Source organism: Phyllostomus hastatus, unplaced genomic scaffold, assembly GCF_019186645.2.
Source record: "Phyllostomus hastatus isolate PE091 unplaced genomic scaffold, TTU_PhHast_1.1 phas_contig_58, whole genome shotgun sequence".
NCBI classification, from domain to species: Eukaryota; Metazoa; Chordata; class Mammalia; order Chiroptera; family Phyllostomidae; genus Phyllostomus; species Phyllostomus hastatus.
In genome coordinates, this window is record NW_025333916.1 from 56,532,560 (window position 1) to 56,551,578 (window position 19,019).

The window sequence follows — 19,019 nt, forward strand, 5'->3', positions numbered from 1 at the left end:
CAGCAGATACCACGTAGCCCGCAAGGCCTAAAATGCTTACTGTGGGGACCTCCAGGGAAAGAGTTTGCCAGCTTGCACATTAAAGCTCTGAACATTTTCTCCAGAAAAGTGTGTGCACATAAAAATGTTGCCGACAGTTTCAGGAAGCTGGTGATTCCTGAAAACCTGTGAATGGACTCTGGTCAAGAAGAACTTTTGGATCAAAGCTCCTAGTATATTTCCTGCTGCGTTTCAGAGTTAGCTCATTATTCCAGAGACTGGGGAACTTGTAATCTGTGGGTCTCAGAGCCTTACCTCCTTCAGTGACCACAGGTGGCACTGCGGCAGGGCACCTGGTTTTGCAGGTTTGTCGTAGGGGCAGCCACAAGAGTCTGGACAGATGAGTGCAGATCAGCACACGTGTGTGTGTATGTAGAGGAAGCCAGTACTGGTCATGGATCAGTAATGTCCTTTCTATTTGCAGAGTATATATGAGGAACCCATAGATGCTTGATTCTTTCTTCTAGGCTGTTTGCAGTTAAGGCTGTTGAATACAAGAAAGGATTTTTTCCCCTTCAGGAGGCCTATGTTTACATAAAGGAGAAAGTGAAAAAACTGGTTTATTTGATGAAAAAGTGCTTTAATCACTGCCTGTTCTATAATAGGTGTCACTTTAAACTTTTTTTCCACTAATGTTAGCCATGGTACTGATTGTGTTTAGGTCCATTTAAGAATCCTTAGTTGAACTTCATTTTTGTTATGACTAATCTTGGTCACTGTTTTAACACAAGGGTACTTAACATTCCTGTTGCCTTTGTCATGCTTCTATCTCTACAAACAAGAAACAGCATTCACAGTCTTCTAGATTTTTTTCAGTGTAACCTACTGTTGGTTCATATTCTGGGTACTCAACAGCCAGGGTGACCACATGTCCTTTTATCTTAACGCCCTTTGTGATAGGGCTCCTTCTCTTGTGGTCCTCTTAAAATATTGTGTCTATTCCAAGATGCTGTTTCAACTGTAATCAAACATCAGTGACGGACCTGTTTTCTGGGGCCTGCCTTCAAGACCTTCCTGGTCTGGGCTAGTCGTTGGGTTGCTGTTAGGACAAGGGACAGGAGTGAGGCTCTAAGGGCTGAACTGAGCAGCACCCGTATGTAGAGTTTCTGAGTCTGGACGTGGGAGAGAAAAATGGGAAGTAAGGACCTGCCTGGGAGGCAAGCAGCCTGCGAGTTAGATTCAGGGGCGAGGCAGAGAGGTCAGTTCCAATGTTGGGTGGCGCGGCGTTGACGCCGAGTGGAGCAGAGGTGCAGCACAGTGGGCACGATGGAGGAAGCCGGGCCTTTGGGAGCTGAGCCCCTGAAGGCCGGCATGTCCTGGATTGTCGAGGTGTTCAGAACCTCTGGAGAGTGCTCTATTTTGTTGGGGTGACATCGCTTGGTAAAACTACACAGGTTTCAAGTATACGGTTCTGTGACACGTCATCTGTGTATGTCATTGTGTGCCCACCACCCACAGTCAAACCTTCTGTCACCACATTTACTGTCCTCCCTACCCCCTGCCCTCTGGTAAGCACCATACTGTCGTCTGGGTCTGTGAGTTTTTGTTCGTTCTTTTGTAGCTTTTGGTTTTTAATGCCTCATATGAGTGAAATCATACGGTTCTTATTTTTTCTCTCTGATTTTGCTAAGCGTGATATTCTCAAGATCCATCCATGTTGTTGCAAATGGCAGTATTTCATCTTTTCTAGTGGATGAGTAGTGTTCCATTGGTTATATATTTACCACATCATCTTTATCCAATCATTTACTGAAGGTCTCTTGGGTTGTTTTCATCTCTTGGCCACCGTGAGTAATACTGCAGTGAACACAAGGGTACAAATATCTTTGGGAATAATGTTTTCAAATTTTCGGGGTAGATACCCAGAAGAGGAGTTGCTGAGTCATATGATAATTCTATTCTTAATTTTTTGAGGAGTCTCCACACTGTTTCCATACAGGCTGTATCCGTCGACATTCCCCCCAGCAGTGAATGCGGTGGGGTTCCTTTTCCTCCACACCCTCTCCAGCCCTTGTGATCAGTTGTCTTGTTGGTAATGGCCATTGTAACAGGTGTGAGGTGGTATCTGATTGCAGTTTTGATTCACACCTCCCTAATAGCTAGTGAAGTGGAACATCTTTTCATTTATCTGTTGGCCATTTGAATGTCTTTTTGGAAGAAGTGCCTGTGCAGGTCCAATGCCCATTTCTAATCGGGTTATTTGTTTGTTTGGTATTGAGTTGCACAAGTTCTTTATATATTTTGGATAGTAGCCCTTTGTTGGAACTTTTGTTTACAAATACCATCTTCCATTTGGTTGGCTGCCCTTTTGTTTTGTTGGCGGTTTCTTTTGATGTGCCGAAGCTTTTAAGTTTGAAGTGTATGTGTATGTCATTGCGCCATAGTCCCATTCATTTATTTTTGCCTTTGCTTCCCTTGCCTTTGGAATCAAATTCATTAACTCCTCTCTAAGACCAAGGTCCATAAGTTGAGTACCTATGCTTTCTTCTATGGAATTTATTGTTTCACGTCTCATATTTAGGTCTTTGATCCATTTCGACTTAATTTTTACACATGGGAACAAATTGCATGTGGCTTTCCAATTTTCCCAGCACCATTTATTGAAAAGACTTTCTTTTATTCTCCATTGGATGTTTTTGGCTCCTTTGTTGAGAATTATTTGCTCATATACCTGTGGATTTATTGTGGGGCTATCAATTCTGTTCCATTGGTCTGCAAGCCTGTTTTTCTGCCAGTACTATGCTTTTTTGATTATTGTCACCTAGTAGCATATTGAAGTCAGGGAGTGCCCTCTTTTCACTTTGTAACTGTTTTCGAACAGTGAAAAGCTTGACTCCCTTTATTATCAACATATTTTCTTTGTTGCTTAATTCTTCCTTATACTGACAGGAGTTTCATAATTGTTAATGCATACCACTGTAACAAAGAAACAAATGTATTAACTAAAATTCTGTATTTATTTACAGCTTTTTTTTGGTCTTTAAGAGTATGTGTCAGTTTCCTAGAATTACTACTGTAATAAAGTACCATGCATTTGGTGGCTGAAAACAACACAGATTTATTCTTTCGCAGGTCTGGAGGTCAGAATTCCGAAATGAGGGTGTTCTCACAGCCACATTTCCTCCAGTGGCTCTAGGGGACCCTTCCTTTCCTCTTCCAGCTTCTGGCGACCCCAGGCATCCCTTGGCCTGCGGCTGCGTAACTCCCATCTCTGCCCTCTCTTCACAGAGCCTTGAGCTTGTTCTGTTGTCTTCTTTTCTATCTCATTTGCGTACTTGTCATTGAATTTAGGGCTCGCCTGGATGATGCAGAGTGATCTTGAGATTCTTATGTCTTCAAACATTCTTTTTCCAAATAAGGTCAGGTTCACAGGGTCTGGCGATTAGGATGTGCACATATCTTTGTGTAGAGGGGGGGTGACACCGTTCTCTCCATGAGATTCCATGTTTCTATTTTCCTCTCCCGAGTTCAAGATTTGTATATTCAACTACCACCTTGACATTTCCATTTGCAGATCATAGGCATTTCAAACATAACAGGTCCAGTCGGGAAATCCTGATTCTTACTTCCCACTTTAATTGCTATCAACTTTGCCCTGGCTGGCGTAGCTCAGTGGATTGAGCTCGGGCTGCAAACCAAAGCATCGCAGGCTCGATTCCCAGTCAGGGCACATGCCTGGGTTGCAGGCCACGCCCCCCAGCAACCGCACATTGATGTTTCTCTCTCTCTTTCTCCCTCCCTTCCCTCTCTAAAAAAAAAATAATAATAATAAATAAAAATCTTTAAAAAATTGCTATCAACTTCTTTTCTAGCTGCTAAATCTATGAAGTTGGGAGTAATCCTTAAATACTCCAACAAGCATAACCCTAAAACCCTTTCTTTCTCCCCACCCAGATTTATAGGATCCCCACTGAGATGCCTGTCCACTAAATAGCCCAGTCTGTTCGATCCAAAGTACCTTGTTTTGCCATGCATAATGTGCTCCCTTGTATAATGTGCACCCACATTTTGGGCCCAGATTTGCAGGAAAAAAATTGTTCCTTTTAATTCAATTATTTATTTATATTTAGACACTTGTTTTTTATATTATAAATGAATTTTAACATTTATATTTTAGCATATTATGGTACAAGAAATTTTGTGTAACAAATAATCATAAAACAGAAGAACAGATACAAGGTGTTTCAGGCATTACCTATGTATAATGTGCATCCTTATTTTTCCCTCAAAAATCTGGGTCCAAAAATGTGCATTATACACAGCAAAATACAGTACATCTCACATCTGTCCACTTTCCTCTTTTCACCACTGCTGTTGCATGAGTCAGCATTCTCTCCTGCCTCTACATCTAGTTGTTATGTACTGTAACAGATCTGTTGCTCACTTTTCTACTTTTACTCTTGCCTCTTTAGCAGTCCATAGAGTCCTTTAAAAATATGCTTCTAAAAACGCCTCTATCGGTTTCCTTACCTCTTTACAGGCTACAACAACTTCCATATTCCGACTCCTGTTTTCCTGCATATCCACTTGCTTTGTGCTCTCTCTTGCACAACATGCGACAGCCCACTAGCCAGCCGCCTCCCATTTCCTCCGATGCGCCCAGCTCTTTTCCCGCATCAGGACCTTCTCATATGCCTCTCCATCTGTTTGTTGGAAAGCTCTTTTTTCTGCTTCTGCATGACTGGCTTCTTCTCATTCCTTCAATCTCAGTTTACATTACACTTACTTAAATAAGTATTGCCTGGCCCTCTAAGTAAATATGACCCATCCCCCGCACTGCAGAAGAGGTTCTGGTCCCTGTTTGCATCCCGGAAACAGGAGCAGAATGTCAGGATTTGGCCAGCTGCAACTTGAGGCATCGTAGGCAACTTGGACGAGAGATGGTCTCCAGGCCCACATGTGGGCACTGCAGTTCCAGTTTATTCTTCCCATGGAACCACAGTTATTTTCCTTCTAGTGTGCACAGTTTGCTTCCTGTAGTATAGCTGTGTTTTTGTCCCTTTCAGAATAAGAGACCTCACCATTATTACACTAACAATATTAGGCTCTTTTCTGCCTTGTCTGAACCTCACTTACTGTAGGAGAGCGCTCCAGCTGACTTTGCAGCCTAGGAGGGAAGTACGTGCGTGTGTGTGTGTGTGTGTGTGTGTGTTGATGTTTGATAGGTACTCCGTGGTTGGTGTGGTGCGTATGTCAGTTCTCATACCAGCATCACTTTGTTTTAGTTAAAGTGTTTTTACAATATATTTGTGTTATGCTTAGTAAGGTCTATCTTCCTGAATAATTTTAAAGATGTCTTTCCTTTCCTCACATGTTTATTCTCCCAGATGTATAATAGAATCAAGATTGCTGACACATTTTTAAGAAGCATGGATTTTTTTTATCCCCAACCTCTTGTATTGCCTTGATTATTTGTAAATACTTTCTATTCTTTTAAATTCCTTTTCATTGAGAAAAGAATCTCTAAAGAAGGGCCTATTTCTCTTTCTTTTCTTAAAGAGAGGCTGTCATTGTCCCCTCTATTTCCTTCCTTATTGAGCACCTGTTATGTGTAAACACTGTGCTACTTCATTGGCAATGGGGGAAGGGCAGGGCACGTTACACAGTGAATTAAACAAAGAGAAAATAAACAAAGTGAAATAAACAATGCACATTATGAAATGAAACTGAGATAAAGCCCTGACAGGTGTGGCTCAGTTGGTTGGGTGTCATCCGCAAAGCAAAAGGTCACCTGTTCCATTCCTGATCAGGGTACATGATTGGGTTGCAGGTTTGTCCCTAGGGGCGGGGCGGGGGGGCGGAGGGGTTGCTTTCAAGAGGCAACTGATAGATGTTTCTCCCTCGCACCTCTCCCTCTCTTTCTTCCTCTCCTCCCCCTCTCTAAAAATAAATAACATCTTAAAAAACTGAGATAAAATAATACCAGCTTGTTATTAAAATAGTGTGCTTTGGGGAATACTAAAAAGTTTTAAACATTTCAGTTTCTGGTTAGTTTATTTTTTAAAATTTGTTAAATATCTTTTTTCTTTGTATTTCTTTAAGGGTCACACAGCAATGCTACATACTGGCTCATGGCATCCCAAAATAAAGGGAGAATTTATGACTTGCTCCAATGATGCGTAAGTACTGTTGATAGTTCATCTAATATTCATGTCTTTCGGTATTTCCTTTCACATGTGTATTGTAACAGTCCTGCCAGTAGAGTAGGAGATAGAGTGTTAGGAATCCTGATGTTGACATATTTTTGTTCTTCACTTTGAATTGAGCTGACAGTGTAAGGTTTGTTTGAATAAATATGGAAACTATGCAAATAAGAGTGTAAATTCCCATAGAGTTTATTAGGGGGCACAATGGATCAGATTGATGTGATTAAGTGGACTCAAATGACTTTGTAGTTGTGACTGGTAATTTGTTGCTTTTTATAGTAAAAACTCATTTCCATCTGAGTCGAATAGCTACTATAAGTTTATTGTTGATTGTTTTTTGGCAGTAATAACTGAAAAATTTGATTAAATGGTTATTAAGATTCTTTTCCATGATATCTCTTGGCCTGAGACTCAAGAATATTACAGAGAATATTTGGGCAGCTTTTTCCGGTATTGTCATTGTATGATTCATTTTTAGTATTAAGAATCATTCACAGGATTGTGCTATTTGTAATACTACAGAGAACATAACAACAAAAATTCCTACATATTAAGCAGAGGCTTCTTAAGAGTCCTTGCATGCTTCCTCACTCCTGCAAACACGGCATCGCCGTCCGATCAGGCTCTGACTGTCCCGCTGGCGAACAGAAGGTCTCGGGGTGGGGGGGGCTTCTGCTCTCCCGCCCGGGGCCCATCTTCCACCTGCTCACGCTCAGCCCTCTGCTAACCTTGGAGGGTCACAGAGCCAAAGACTAAGTACATTAAAGATCCTGAGGAATACATTAACAAAAGAAACCAGCATTTTCCAGATACATCGCCACAACCCCCTCTCTTTCCACAGCCAACACCACCTGTTACACTCTGGGTGTAGTGTCCCCAGGAATCCCCTTTGGAAAATGAAGATGGCCACTAGTGAATGCTTTTGATAGTGGGATTCGGTAGATGATAAATATTTTTACCTGTTGCACCTTGTAAAGATGAATTATACAATTAACTTCTTGGCACATTTGTCATGGCGTGATAGTGTACAGTGTACAGGCCTAGAGGAACTTGGGCACTCCAGCACCAGCCGTGACTTTGAGCTAGTCATTGACCACTGACTGAGTCTCCGATTCCTATACAATGGGATAGTACTTGATTCACAAGATCGTAGTGTGGACTAAATGTAAAGCCTTGTGCATAGTCAGTGTTCAGGTGCAGCGCTAGCCTTGGGCTCGTTTGAGTTGGACTAAGGCTGCACACAGTGTTCAGTCCTTAGCTTTTCGTAGAGCTTCAGTCACATCTAGCTGAGCGGCTCCTCTGTGGGAGCGAGTGCAGGGCAGGCTGGAGCTCCCAGGCTTTTGCTGGAAGGCTGCTGTGCAGAGCTCACTTGATTTCCATAATCAGCAACATCTGTGAACACAGTTGTAAAATCCTCCAAGGGATGGCGGTTTATGTAAATGGACCCCCACAAAGTAAACTTTTACATAACTCCAAGATCTTTTCCCCTATTTTAAGTATTTTTTGGGGAAACTTAAAATATTACATTCATTTCCTCTGTTACTAATAAGCATTTTGAATATAATTCAATGTCATAATTTATAAATTATTACACTGTGGCATGATATGCCTCAGAAAGTCTTGGCACATGTAGGTATATTTATAGCTTTTTGGGTTCTTGACCGCTGCTTTTATTTTTTGGTTTTCCTTTTCTGTAAATTGTTACTTTCTGCTGCTGTTGGTGTGATAATTTATATAAGTACCTCAGTTTCTCTCCTCAGTTTTGTGCTTCTAATAAGCTGTAGACTGGGGCAGGGCAGAGTGGTCCAAGCTTTTAGAATTGGTACAGAAGAAGAAGGAATGAGCCATTAGTATAGTGTATGAATTTTTTCAGCACATTAATTTTACCATATTCTTTAGCTGCCAGGGGACTTTTTCCTGCTGACTTTCTGGTCCTGGGCAGTTTTGTACTGTCCCTGCTGCCAAGTAAGTGCAGCGTGGTTTTATTCCTCATGGTTCTTTCTCGGTGATGCCCTCACAGAAACAAAATGCACTGTGCGGACCCCGCTTCTGCAGTATCTGGTGTCATTTGTAGCTAATTTAATTGTTTGTTTATTTCATCCAATTTTAATTATCCTTTAATATACTTCCCAGTTTTTCATTTAAAAACCATGAGGATGCCTTTTAAAGTGTTTTTGCTGGCTACTGGCATTTAAAAATTCATAGCTTTGATTTTATTGCTGTGTGGGTAATTAAAATATATCCATTTTGAAAGCATTTATTAATAGAAACCTTTACACGAAACAGATAACTTCATTGAAAAATTCACTAGGGTTTAGCAGTAGAGCCCAACTCCTGTTAAATATTCCCATTCAAGCTTGGTGGGTATGGTAAAATGTACTTAGAAAGGCAACATTTGTTCAGATATTTTTAAACCGTTTTTTCTTCATGAGCTGTAAGAGTAATGAGAATTTATTCTCAAATTACTGCTGACATTGAGATGTGTACATTTGGTGTTAGTTTGATTGACCTTCTGTTGACAAACTGTTGAATGCAGGAACGATGTAGATTTTTTTTCTCATCAATTCATGTGGTTCATATGACTTCCTTCTTCTCAAAGTAGTTTGCTTTTACGTTGCTTTACTTTATTTTTATTATTTTGAGAAACACACAATAGGTAAAAAGTCTGTGAGACTAAAAAATAATAATGACCCATTGCACAGCTATCAGGATAAATGATTTGAAAGGCCAGATTTAGAACTTATAACTAGTGTTTATGACTGTGGTTGCCCTATTATTATCATCATTCAGACTTATGTGTGGTCATTGTAATTTGAATTCTCTGCCTTTAATTCAAGTGTTGGAATCCTAGAAGTTAGTGCCTGAGTTCCAATGTGTGATGAAGTATACAAAGAATTTTTGTTAATTTTCATGTGAGTTCATTTGTTACATTGAAGGCTGAGGGTGGGGTTTTTGGTAGCTTGTTTGTCCCTTCTGTTTTAAATGGGAAAATGTCACTGTTCTCAGTGTCGATCATGAAACAGAATACTCTGAACCGTAACATCCTGCAAACATATTCTTCTAACTGGAAAGTGACATGGACAGTTACAGGCAACCGTGCATTGTTTGGTATTTTGGGCCATCATTTTCCCTTAGGATTTTGTGAGAGGATAAAATACGGCTTTACTTAATCAGTAAATTTTAAGATGATTTGAAAACAACACATCAAAAACAGTGTAGAGATTTATTATATTTTGGTTCTGCGGTGATTTAAGGTAATTGGATGCTGCTCTAAAGGGGTCAGAGCACTTGAGAAGGATTTTTATGCTTGACCTCAGAGGTGAACTGTATAGCACTGTGTTTGTTAATGACATAATGTGGCCCACTAAAAACCTAATATGTATCTTAAATTATAGCATGATTTTTCAGTGTTGTAAATGAAGTGGGTGCAGAAGTATGGTGGTCATTTATCTTCTGTATCTCAAAATAAATGAATAAAATCATATTGGGGGAGTTAACAGAAAAGAATTATTTATAATTAAGCCTTTTAATTTTTTTGTACATTTTAATTTTCAAATTCCTGTTTATACTTGAATAGTTTTTGTTTGATTTATAATTTTTCTAGTGCTTTCAACTTACCTTAGACATACTTTTTATCATATGTTTACAGTATAAAACTTCACCTTATATATCTATGAATTGTAAGAACATTTAATGTCATACTAACCTTGATGTAAGTTTTATGTAATTTTTATGCAGAATGTTCTTTGTGTGTGTTGTATGTAACAAGATGATGTTCACACCTTTAAAAACATTGGAGGAAATTTTGATAAAGTCTAAGTTTGTTATGTTTTACTTTATTTACACACTTTTTACAGTTGTTCACTGGCCATTTATTTTGGCTATGGAAACATCAGTGACAAACAATGCTTCTTATGTCTGGATTATAAACCGTAGAGGATGCTATTGAGTATTTTCTTCGTTTATCTTGAAAATCCATAGAAACGTATTATTCCTATCATCAGTACATCTCTTAGCTGTTACAGCAATGCAGTTTTTAAAATATTTGATTCATTCCTTTATATATTTATGTGTGTGTGTGTGTGTTTTTAAGAAGAATATGGGTGTCTCCAAGCGTTGAAGGGTTTATTTGTTTACTGGCATCCCTAACTGAGGATTTGACAGAGGGCAGTTGGAATTTCTCCTGGGGATTTCTAGGTCGGGCAAGGTAGCATCAGTACAATCAGTCCACTCCATGCGTGACTAAGTGAATCCGTGTGTATGACTAACTCACCAGTCCTCTTGCGGTGGGTGGCGGCCTGGGTGGCTCTTAATGGAGTAGTCGTGAATGTAGAAGGATATTGTTCCTGTGAAAATTGGTGAATTGATCTTAGTTGCAGAAATGGGAATAAAAAGTGTCTCCATATTGTGGATTTTACGATTCTAGAAACTCGTAATTAAAATCAAAGTGATTCTTTGTTCTGACTCTCTTTTTCTGAAAGACTTAGCTACAGTAAGCGGTTTTTCTTTTTGAAATCATTCTTTCCATTTCTTTGCTAACTCTCTGTGACTACGTGACAAATTTATACACTGTTTCAGAGTCCCTTCTTTTCTTTCACGGCATGTGCGCTTGTTGAACCCATTCCCAACTTGGGAAGCAGGCGTCACCTCCTCCCCGCAGTTCCACGTCGTCAGGAGCGATGAGGTTAGGGAGGCGTGTTCCCAGGCACTGTGCAAGGAAGTGTGAATCCTGAGTCCCCCTTTCCCGGTGCGTCTTTCTACATCTTGTAAGTTTACATGATTTTGTGAAACGATCTCTGTCTTATAAACAGTCCTTTCATGGGATAATACTTTTAAAATTTGTCTTGATGGAAACGTTAGCTTTTGTTACTACCTTTAAAAACGTGCCCCAAGTGAAAAGTCTGCCCTTCCCTTGATGACACTTCCCTGCCGTCGTCACAGCAGTAAAAAGAGAAGCAGATTATAAAGATGGAGACACGCCATGGGTTATTAACCCCAGGGTCCCCTCTGCTGCGTGTTCCCTGCACGGGCTGGGTCCTATTATTGAAAGTAAAACAAGTGACATTTTTGGGAAGCTGTGCTAACCTATCAGCAAAGACAGCATGGACGTGCTTAACGGCACTTCACGTGGTCACTTGTCTTGGACCGTCAGTCAGTAGCTGTGTCTTCTTCGTGGAAATAAGGCTGATTTCCTCCGTGACTTTCTTTCCAACAACAGTTTGGCTATAGAGCTTTATCTCTACACCGAATAACTGAAGGGGTGTGGCAGCCTTTGGTTTGCACCGTGTAAGTGTGTTGTCATTGGCATTCTTGATCTCACCTGGGCAGTTTTACCTATGTGTCCCAAATAGGCAGAAGATTATGGTTGTTTTTTTATAACCCATTACATAATTAATTTTTTTACAGACACAATTCGAAGTTCTGTATTTACTAGATTTTTAAAAATATGTAACTCAGCATTTTTAGCAACTCATATTGGGCTTCCCCAATTGGTACTGTCTAGCACGGTTAGTACAGAGAAAGAGGTGTTGACAGAGGAATTGCTGTGATAGCTTCAAAGCTCTTTTTTCTACATCACTCACCCGGAGAATTTGCAAGATAAACATTTGTATGGCTCTGTGGGCGTGTTGTGAGTGTTCAGTGTGATGACACACAGAAAGCACAGCGCTTAGTACACAGTTGGTGCTCAACACAAGTTTACTTCCACTTATTCTGTTCTTTTCCCCCTTCAACTGGCTGCACTTAAATATACAAGGCCAAGTTTGCTGTTCCTGTAGGGCCGAATTGGGCCACAGGTCAGTTTAACACCTGTGGTCCACTAGCTACCTGTTAGAGCTCAGGCGGCATACTCGCCCTTCCTAGCCCAGTGTCCTCATCTGTAAAACAGATGCCTTAGACGACATTTATCTCATTCTGGCCTGTCAAGAAATACCAGTCATCTGTGCGAAGAGCAGTTCTAAAACTGCAGAGAAGCAAGCCAGTGGTAAGTGGACTTTGATGAGGAAGGCGGAGTGAAAGCAATGGGTAGTGTAAAGTTGTCACCGGGAGAACTGGCCACTGTGGGAATGCAGGAGGAAGAGGCCAAGCAGAGTCATGCAGAAATGAAACATGGTGCAGATTTCCACTTGGAGGGTTTCTTCTGTTAAGCTCAGCAAACGTTTATTTTATATCTATCGCTGTGGGTCAGGCCCTGCATTAGGCATCCAGCTTTGAGCTGGTTGCACAGAAATGAATACAGCCTGGTCCTTACTCTCCAGGATGCCCCCAGTCTTGTGGGACCATTGGACACCCATAACCAAGGTTTACAGCGAGGGGGTTGCGGTGGGGAGTGGGGCTCCCCCTTTTCAGAGGAACACAAAGCCCTGTTTGCTAAGAAATGGGTCCCATAGTGCAAGAGCAGAGTCTTCCTATTGGTACTTTTCAATCTGGGAGTCAGCCCAGATTCACCTGGGAAAGAGAAAGTTTTTTCCCAGATGGGATGTTGCTTTAGTCTTCACTGAATCGTAATAGCAATTTCTAGATCCTCTCCCATTTCAAAATAACCCCAACCTCTGCTTTTATGACAGCTACTTTAAACCCACAGAGTCAACTCCAAGAGTTGGCGTGGGGGGAGAAAATAACCCTTCCTTCATATGTGTTATGGGTGAGGAGCTTTGCACAGTCTGCCTCAGCTCTCCCAGTGCTGGCTCAAAGAACCAAGTGACTTGCTGGTCGCACATCTCCGTGGTGGTGAGGCAGGCTCCTGTCTGCCTCCGTTCTATCACGTTCCCTCCCCAGCTCTGGCTTGCTTAAACCCATAACCATCTGTATCCTGTTTCCCGTACCTTCCTTTAGAATAGATGGTTGCAATAGGTAGAATGATGGTAAAGCTGATCTTGGGGTTAGTGCACTGTTTTTCAAACTGCATCGTGAGACCCTTTTTTGGGTCATGGCCAGCAGTTTTCACAAAACAAAAGAAAGCGGAAATTGTCAGACTGTGCCACAGGTAGCACCGTTTACTGAGGTTTCTGTTTCGGTTGTGTGAGTGGGCGAGTGGAGGGGTGAGTGGCTATGTGCATGTGCTTGGCCTTAGTATAATGTCTTCCCTGCCGTGTGGTGACCAGGTCACCATCGAGTCTTGTCTCCAGGCTTTGGAGACAGGCCACATTGTGCTGTAAGGCAGTAAAATGCAGTAGTTGGTTCTCAGCATGGACTCTGGGGCGGGATTTTCGGGGTTGAATGCAGGCTCTGCCATGGACTGTGTGACCTTTGGCACGTCATTCTGTGTCTCCTTGCCCGTGTTTTATCTTCTGTAAAGTGGGGTTGTGTGAGCGTTCGATGGATTTACATACCTAAGGTGCTCAGGATAGTGTCTGTCTCAGACCAGCACTCTGTGAGTTACTCGCTGTTATTACTGTTGTTATGGTTAGTATTGCTGAAAGGTTTCTCTCTCTCGCAGAGGGGTTCTGGACACATGGCTTTATCAACAGCCTTCCATAGCTTTGATTCATTTGGTGAAATTAATTTGTTGCAAACTTCTCATATGCTACAAGAATGCTAACTTTGCCACTGGTTTAGTGCAATACTCCCTTTTTTTATACATTCCAATTGCTCCTATTTGGCCAGCGCCCCCAAAGGCAGCTACTAAGGCATGTGTCTGTTTAAGAGTTATTGTGGAAAATTGTAAGCCCGACTCTGCCAGATCTTGGCCTGGGAGGAACTGGCTCGCTTTGCAGGCTGCTTTAATCCTGGTCATGGGCCAGCCAGCATTGCCAGCTCATAAAATATACGTGTACGTCCCGGTCTGCTGTGCTGTAGAGGGCTAAATAAGTAGAATTCCTAGGTCCGCCTGCCTCAGGGTCTGCGACAGGTGTGGAGGAAGGTGTTGCTTGGGTGTCCAGGGAAGGCTTCACAAAGGAAAGAACATCTGAGTTTGGGGTTGAAGGGTCGATAGAAGTCTTCTAGGAAAGTAGTTAAAGCAAAATATTTCCAGGCACCAGTGAGAGTTCATACCAAGCTCTGAAGCCTGTAAGTCTTAAAAAGGTCATAGAAAGGCAAGAACAAGGAGAATGAGTGAACAGAACAAACTCTGTGTTGTTACCTTCTGGGATATCAGTTACGGGTGTTTATAAGTACTCATTGGAAAAAGTAAAGCTTAAATATGTTAGAAAATTATTTGTTTGTATTTCTTTAAATTGTATTTCTTATATAGCCAACCATACCTTTTAGTGAATAACTTGCTGTATTTTATTATGATTGTTGATAAACTATTCTTTTGTTTATAGGATTGTATTCTGTGCCTTACCTCTACTCTTTACCTGGGCCTTAGCTCCCATTAGCAGCCACCACCTAATGGCAGCTGCCAGAATTGCAGGCAATACACGCGTTAGAAAAATTCATAGGACCTGACAGCAAAAGCTTGACCCAGTTCAAAGAATAATTAGTGTAAAGTAAGGATATGAGGTAATCTTTCTTCACAGAATCCTTAAACACTTACATTAATAGTTTACCATAAACATGAAACTAACTATATCTTATCCCAAGTTCATCGTACAACATCCTGATAATATGAACATTACAAGGCATGAAGTTCTCAAGTGTTTAGGGTTGACAAATGAATCTCTCAAAGTTATGAAATTATAAGTTCATGCCATTTCTTCTAGTGCCCTTTGTATCTCCTTATTGCTTACTTTGTAAAAAGTACGTGTTTCATGCTCGTGAACTTGCGTGACGACACTGTAGAAATCTGAGGCAGGTGCGAGAAGCCGACCCTCACGCATCAACTCCCGTTGCTGTGATGTAACTGCTGACGTTTGGAGGAGAAGAAATACTTTAGAGTATTTGTAAATGTCCTTGAACATAGCTGTACTTACAGATGACACAAAATATTATTTTCTTAACCTTATATCAAAAGCTGTGTAACCTTATCCCAAAATCATTTCTGTGCTGTTGTATAGTTTTTGTTACTATAGTTTTTAGTTGTGGCATAATACTCAGCTTTAAGTACAATAACTTACAAAGCCACTTTGTTATCTAGTTTTTATCTATTATAAATAAGGTGATAAGTATTTTATGCATGCAACTTATTTTATATTTTGTATTTTCTCCCCTCCCCCCCCCCAACTTTTTAAAAGTATATTTACTGGCAGTGCTTACATTTAGATGCAGAAAGAATATTTGGAAGAATAAGAATCTCCTTGCCAAAGAATTTATTTTTGTGTGCTTGTTCTTTGCATGATGTGATCGGGCCAGTGCTGTGGTAGTTACTACCCTCCAGTCTGTGCCCTACAATACATGGTGGATCAGAGGGCTGGGCAGGGCATTCCACTGGGGTTCTCTTATTAACCTGATTTGGGCATAAAAATTCTATTGGAAAACCTAGATAATTTACTGATTCAGGGAAAAAAGATTTAAATTACTTGATTGCTGTGCTAGCACTTGTGAGGAAACTCTTTAGTTTATATCTTTGAATCATAATAAACATGCTTTATATGATCTTTATTTGCAAGTGATGTTCTCTTCTCAAGGTCCCTGATCTTCAGCAGACTCACCAACGTTGTGTGAAATATCAGACGCCTCCTTCACCTCACGGTTTTCAGTAGAGCGCGCTTTTTAATGACCCTTTAATTCACTTACAATTTAAGTCAGATGTTACTATTTCTTTTTAGTACCTGTTAATTTTCCTTTCCCCAGGCAGATGCCCTGGACTGTGGGAAGTTGCAGTAGCAATGAGAGCACAGTAGGAAGGGTGGGCCGGTTGTTCTCGGGGAGCAGGGAGAGTGGAGCCCACTTCCAGATGACAGTGACTAAGTGTGAGAGTCAAAGTGATTCCTTCACGTAGACTTCAGACTTAATCATGTCGTGTGTCAGTTTCTGATGCAGAAACCTTGCCACGGCACTGTAGAAGGAGCCTCAAATACTCAGCTGTGGGAAGTCGGGGATGCTGTTACACACAGCCAGGTACCCGTGAGACCGATGGCGTGGCGGGGAGCCTGCTGGAGGGGGTGGGAGCCAGCCGCCAGTGGCTGTATACCCCGAAGAGTGTTCAGGAAGGGCATGTTATTGAGGGTTTCACTGGATTTAATATTTTTATTTTCTTTTTGAAATGGAATCATATGTTAGAAATGAAATCACCAAGATTTTGTTTTTTAGACACATGAGTAACTTCCAAAAGAAATGATCAGCTAAGTTTAATTGACTCTATCTGGTGGTACTTTTATTGTAGAATGACATGAAAAGAAGTTAGCTGGTGCTTCAAAATGGCAGAGCTAGTGGGTGACATTATGAACTTCATTAAAAAAAAAAAGCTTAGCAAAATCACTGATGTTAATGACCACCCAAGTAGCTATTCTAATTAATGCCTATGGTATTTGAGGAGCATTGGCAGGGCAGTGACCCTGGACAGAGCACCCATGAGTTTACCAAATATGGGCTATTTATTCTTCCTAGAGAGTTTATGGAGACTGGGACTTTCGTACAACACTGTCTTTGTGCGAGGGTAATGGCCAATGATACGGAATGCTTGCTACATGCCAGATGCACTCTTCCAAACGCTGTGTATGTGTTAACCCATTTAGTTATCTCACCAGGCAGGCTGGGCAATTTCAAGACCCTTCCTTCTTTTCCTTTTTTCCTCATCTTCATTTTGTGCAGGAGTCTGAAACCATTGCTTTGTTCCGGGCGTACACCGAGTCAAAGAGTGGGAGGAGCTGTAGTCTTGGTGGTAAAAGAGAAGTTTCAGAGTTACTGTAGAGTCAGTGATGAGTCTTTGGTAACTATATAGTTTCAGATGTTAGGCCTCTTTCAGTGAGAATTTTATTCTGGTTCTAAGTAATTCTAAATGTCTTATTAAATAAACAAACATATATTCCATGACTAAATCCATATATCAGGTAATCTACCCCACGAGAGCTATCAAATAAAAAATGAATTATTTGCATTGTGTGGACATTTAATTTAGATTTCCTCTAGGAAGTTATTTTGGAATATATTACAAATATCGATTCATAGTTATATTGATTTCTTAATACTATAATATTCTTAATATTAATAATATTTGAGGATATTACAAGTCCTATAAGAACTAGCATGACCACTCCTTTTTACTCTAAATATGTCAATTGCCTTGGCTCTTCAAGTTCCATCAGTGGTAACATTCTGTGAATTTCAGTCATTTTTAGATGCAAACAAAGCCCTTCTGAATGTAAAGTTTAAAAGGGATATCAGACATTTATTTAGGAATAGTTAATATGATGTAATCTGTCTAGATTTTCTGACATAGATTGCTGTTTCCTTTTTAAAGCTACTGAATTGCATGTACTGTAATTACCATATTACTGTCTGTTGGCCCTAAATTTTTTGTTTTGAACTCAGCATACTTACCATTTTTCTTTGATTCATAAATGCCCCCTGCTTGGTGAATGTGTATTATTTCTCCGTTCAGCCCTGTCTGTATTATTCATAGAGTTTTACTTCCTCTGTGGATTACAGCAGGTGGCTCCGCAGTGATCTCATTCTTAGGCTAGAAGGCCTAGTTTTCAATTTCTTTCCTTACGCCTGCCCCCACCCCACTCCTTAGCTAGTATATTAATAATTTGTCTTTCTCTGATACTTATTCTCATAATTATGGGTATTCTTACCCTGTTCTTAAGCAAGATGTATTGAGCTTTTCCCTTAGTCTGGTGTGTCATTACTTACCACTTCTCTTGTATCCTGCCTCCTTCTCCACTCTTCCTCACTCTCTCCTCCTTCTCCTTCCCTTCCCCTTTCCTCCCATTTTCCTTCACTTTTCCTCTTCCTTAATCTCTCTCAACAATTATTAATCAAGAGTATACTCCTGTAAAGTCGCTTAGAAATACTGATTTATTTGGGTGTTAGTTTGTTGCCAGAATGTTGTTAATCAGTATAAATACAAAAGACTTTTTGAAAGTTTGGGAAATTATTGTTTTATAATATTTATTTATTTAATATTATTCTTTCTTTAATAAGATATCTTTTTTAAGAAAGACTTTGTTTATTTAAGAGAGCAGGGGAGGGAGAGAGGGAGAAAGGGAGAGAAATGTCAATATGAGAAAGAAACATCAATTGGTTGCTTCTCATATGTGCCTCGACCGGGGACAGAACCTGCAACCCAGGCATATGCCCTGACCAGGAATCGAACCAGCAACCTTTTGTCTTGCGGGACAATGCCCAACCAACTGAGCTACACCAGTCAAGGCTAGTGTTATGCTTTATAACACTAAACTCATTTTGTTTTTCTTACATTAAAAAATTTCACCTCTTTTTAGTTATTTTGTTTTTCTTTGAAATTTCTTTCATTGTATTTATTGCTTATTCTTGTAACTTCTAGAAGATAACTTTTCTAGGTTTTTTTATACTTTCTTTTTGATAGCAGAATGAAATTTTGAGATTTTAATTAGCCAATTTAAACAAAACTAGTAATGGGGAAAATTTTAAACCAAGAAAAGCCATTAATGACTGAGTGTTCCCAAAGTGGCTTGAATTATGAGTTTATACAAGGTACATACTACATCTTTAAAAAATGTAAATACTTCCAAAGCAATTTACACATTCAATGCAATACCTATTAAAGTACCAATGGCTTATTTCACAGACATAGAACAAACACTTCAAAAATTTATATGGAACCATAAACGACCCCAAATAGCTGCTGTAATTTTGAGAAAGAAGAGTAAAGTAGGAGGGATCACAATACCTGACACTAAACTATACTAAAAGGCAACTGTAATCAAAACAGCCTGGTACTGGCATAAAAACAGGCACATGGACCAATGGAACAGAACAGAGAGCCCAGAAATAAACCCAAGTCTTTATGGTCAATTAATATTTGACAAA

The 19,019-nt window shown here is 40.3% G+C and overlaps 1 protein-coding gene across 1 annotated transcript in view; it reads left to right on the top strand.

The window, feature by feature from the left end:
- The window catches only part of WDR70 (WD repeat domain 70), a 228,920-nt gene that overhangs the window by 80,456 nt on the left and 129,445 nt on the right, over positions 1-19,019 (top strand). Inside the window, exon 9 of the mRNA XM_045848124.1 lies at positions 6,082-6,158. Coding sequence (XP_045704080.1) covers positions 6,082-6,158 — 77 coding nt within the window. The remainder of the gene's footprint in view (positions 1-6,081; positions 6,159-19,019) is intronic.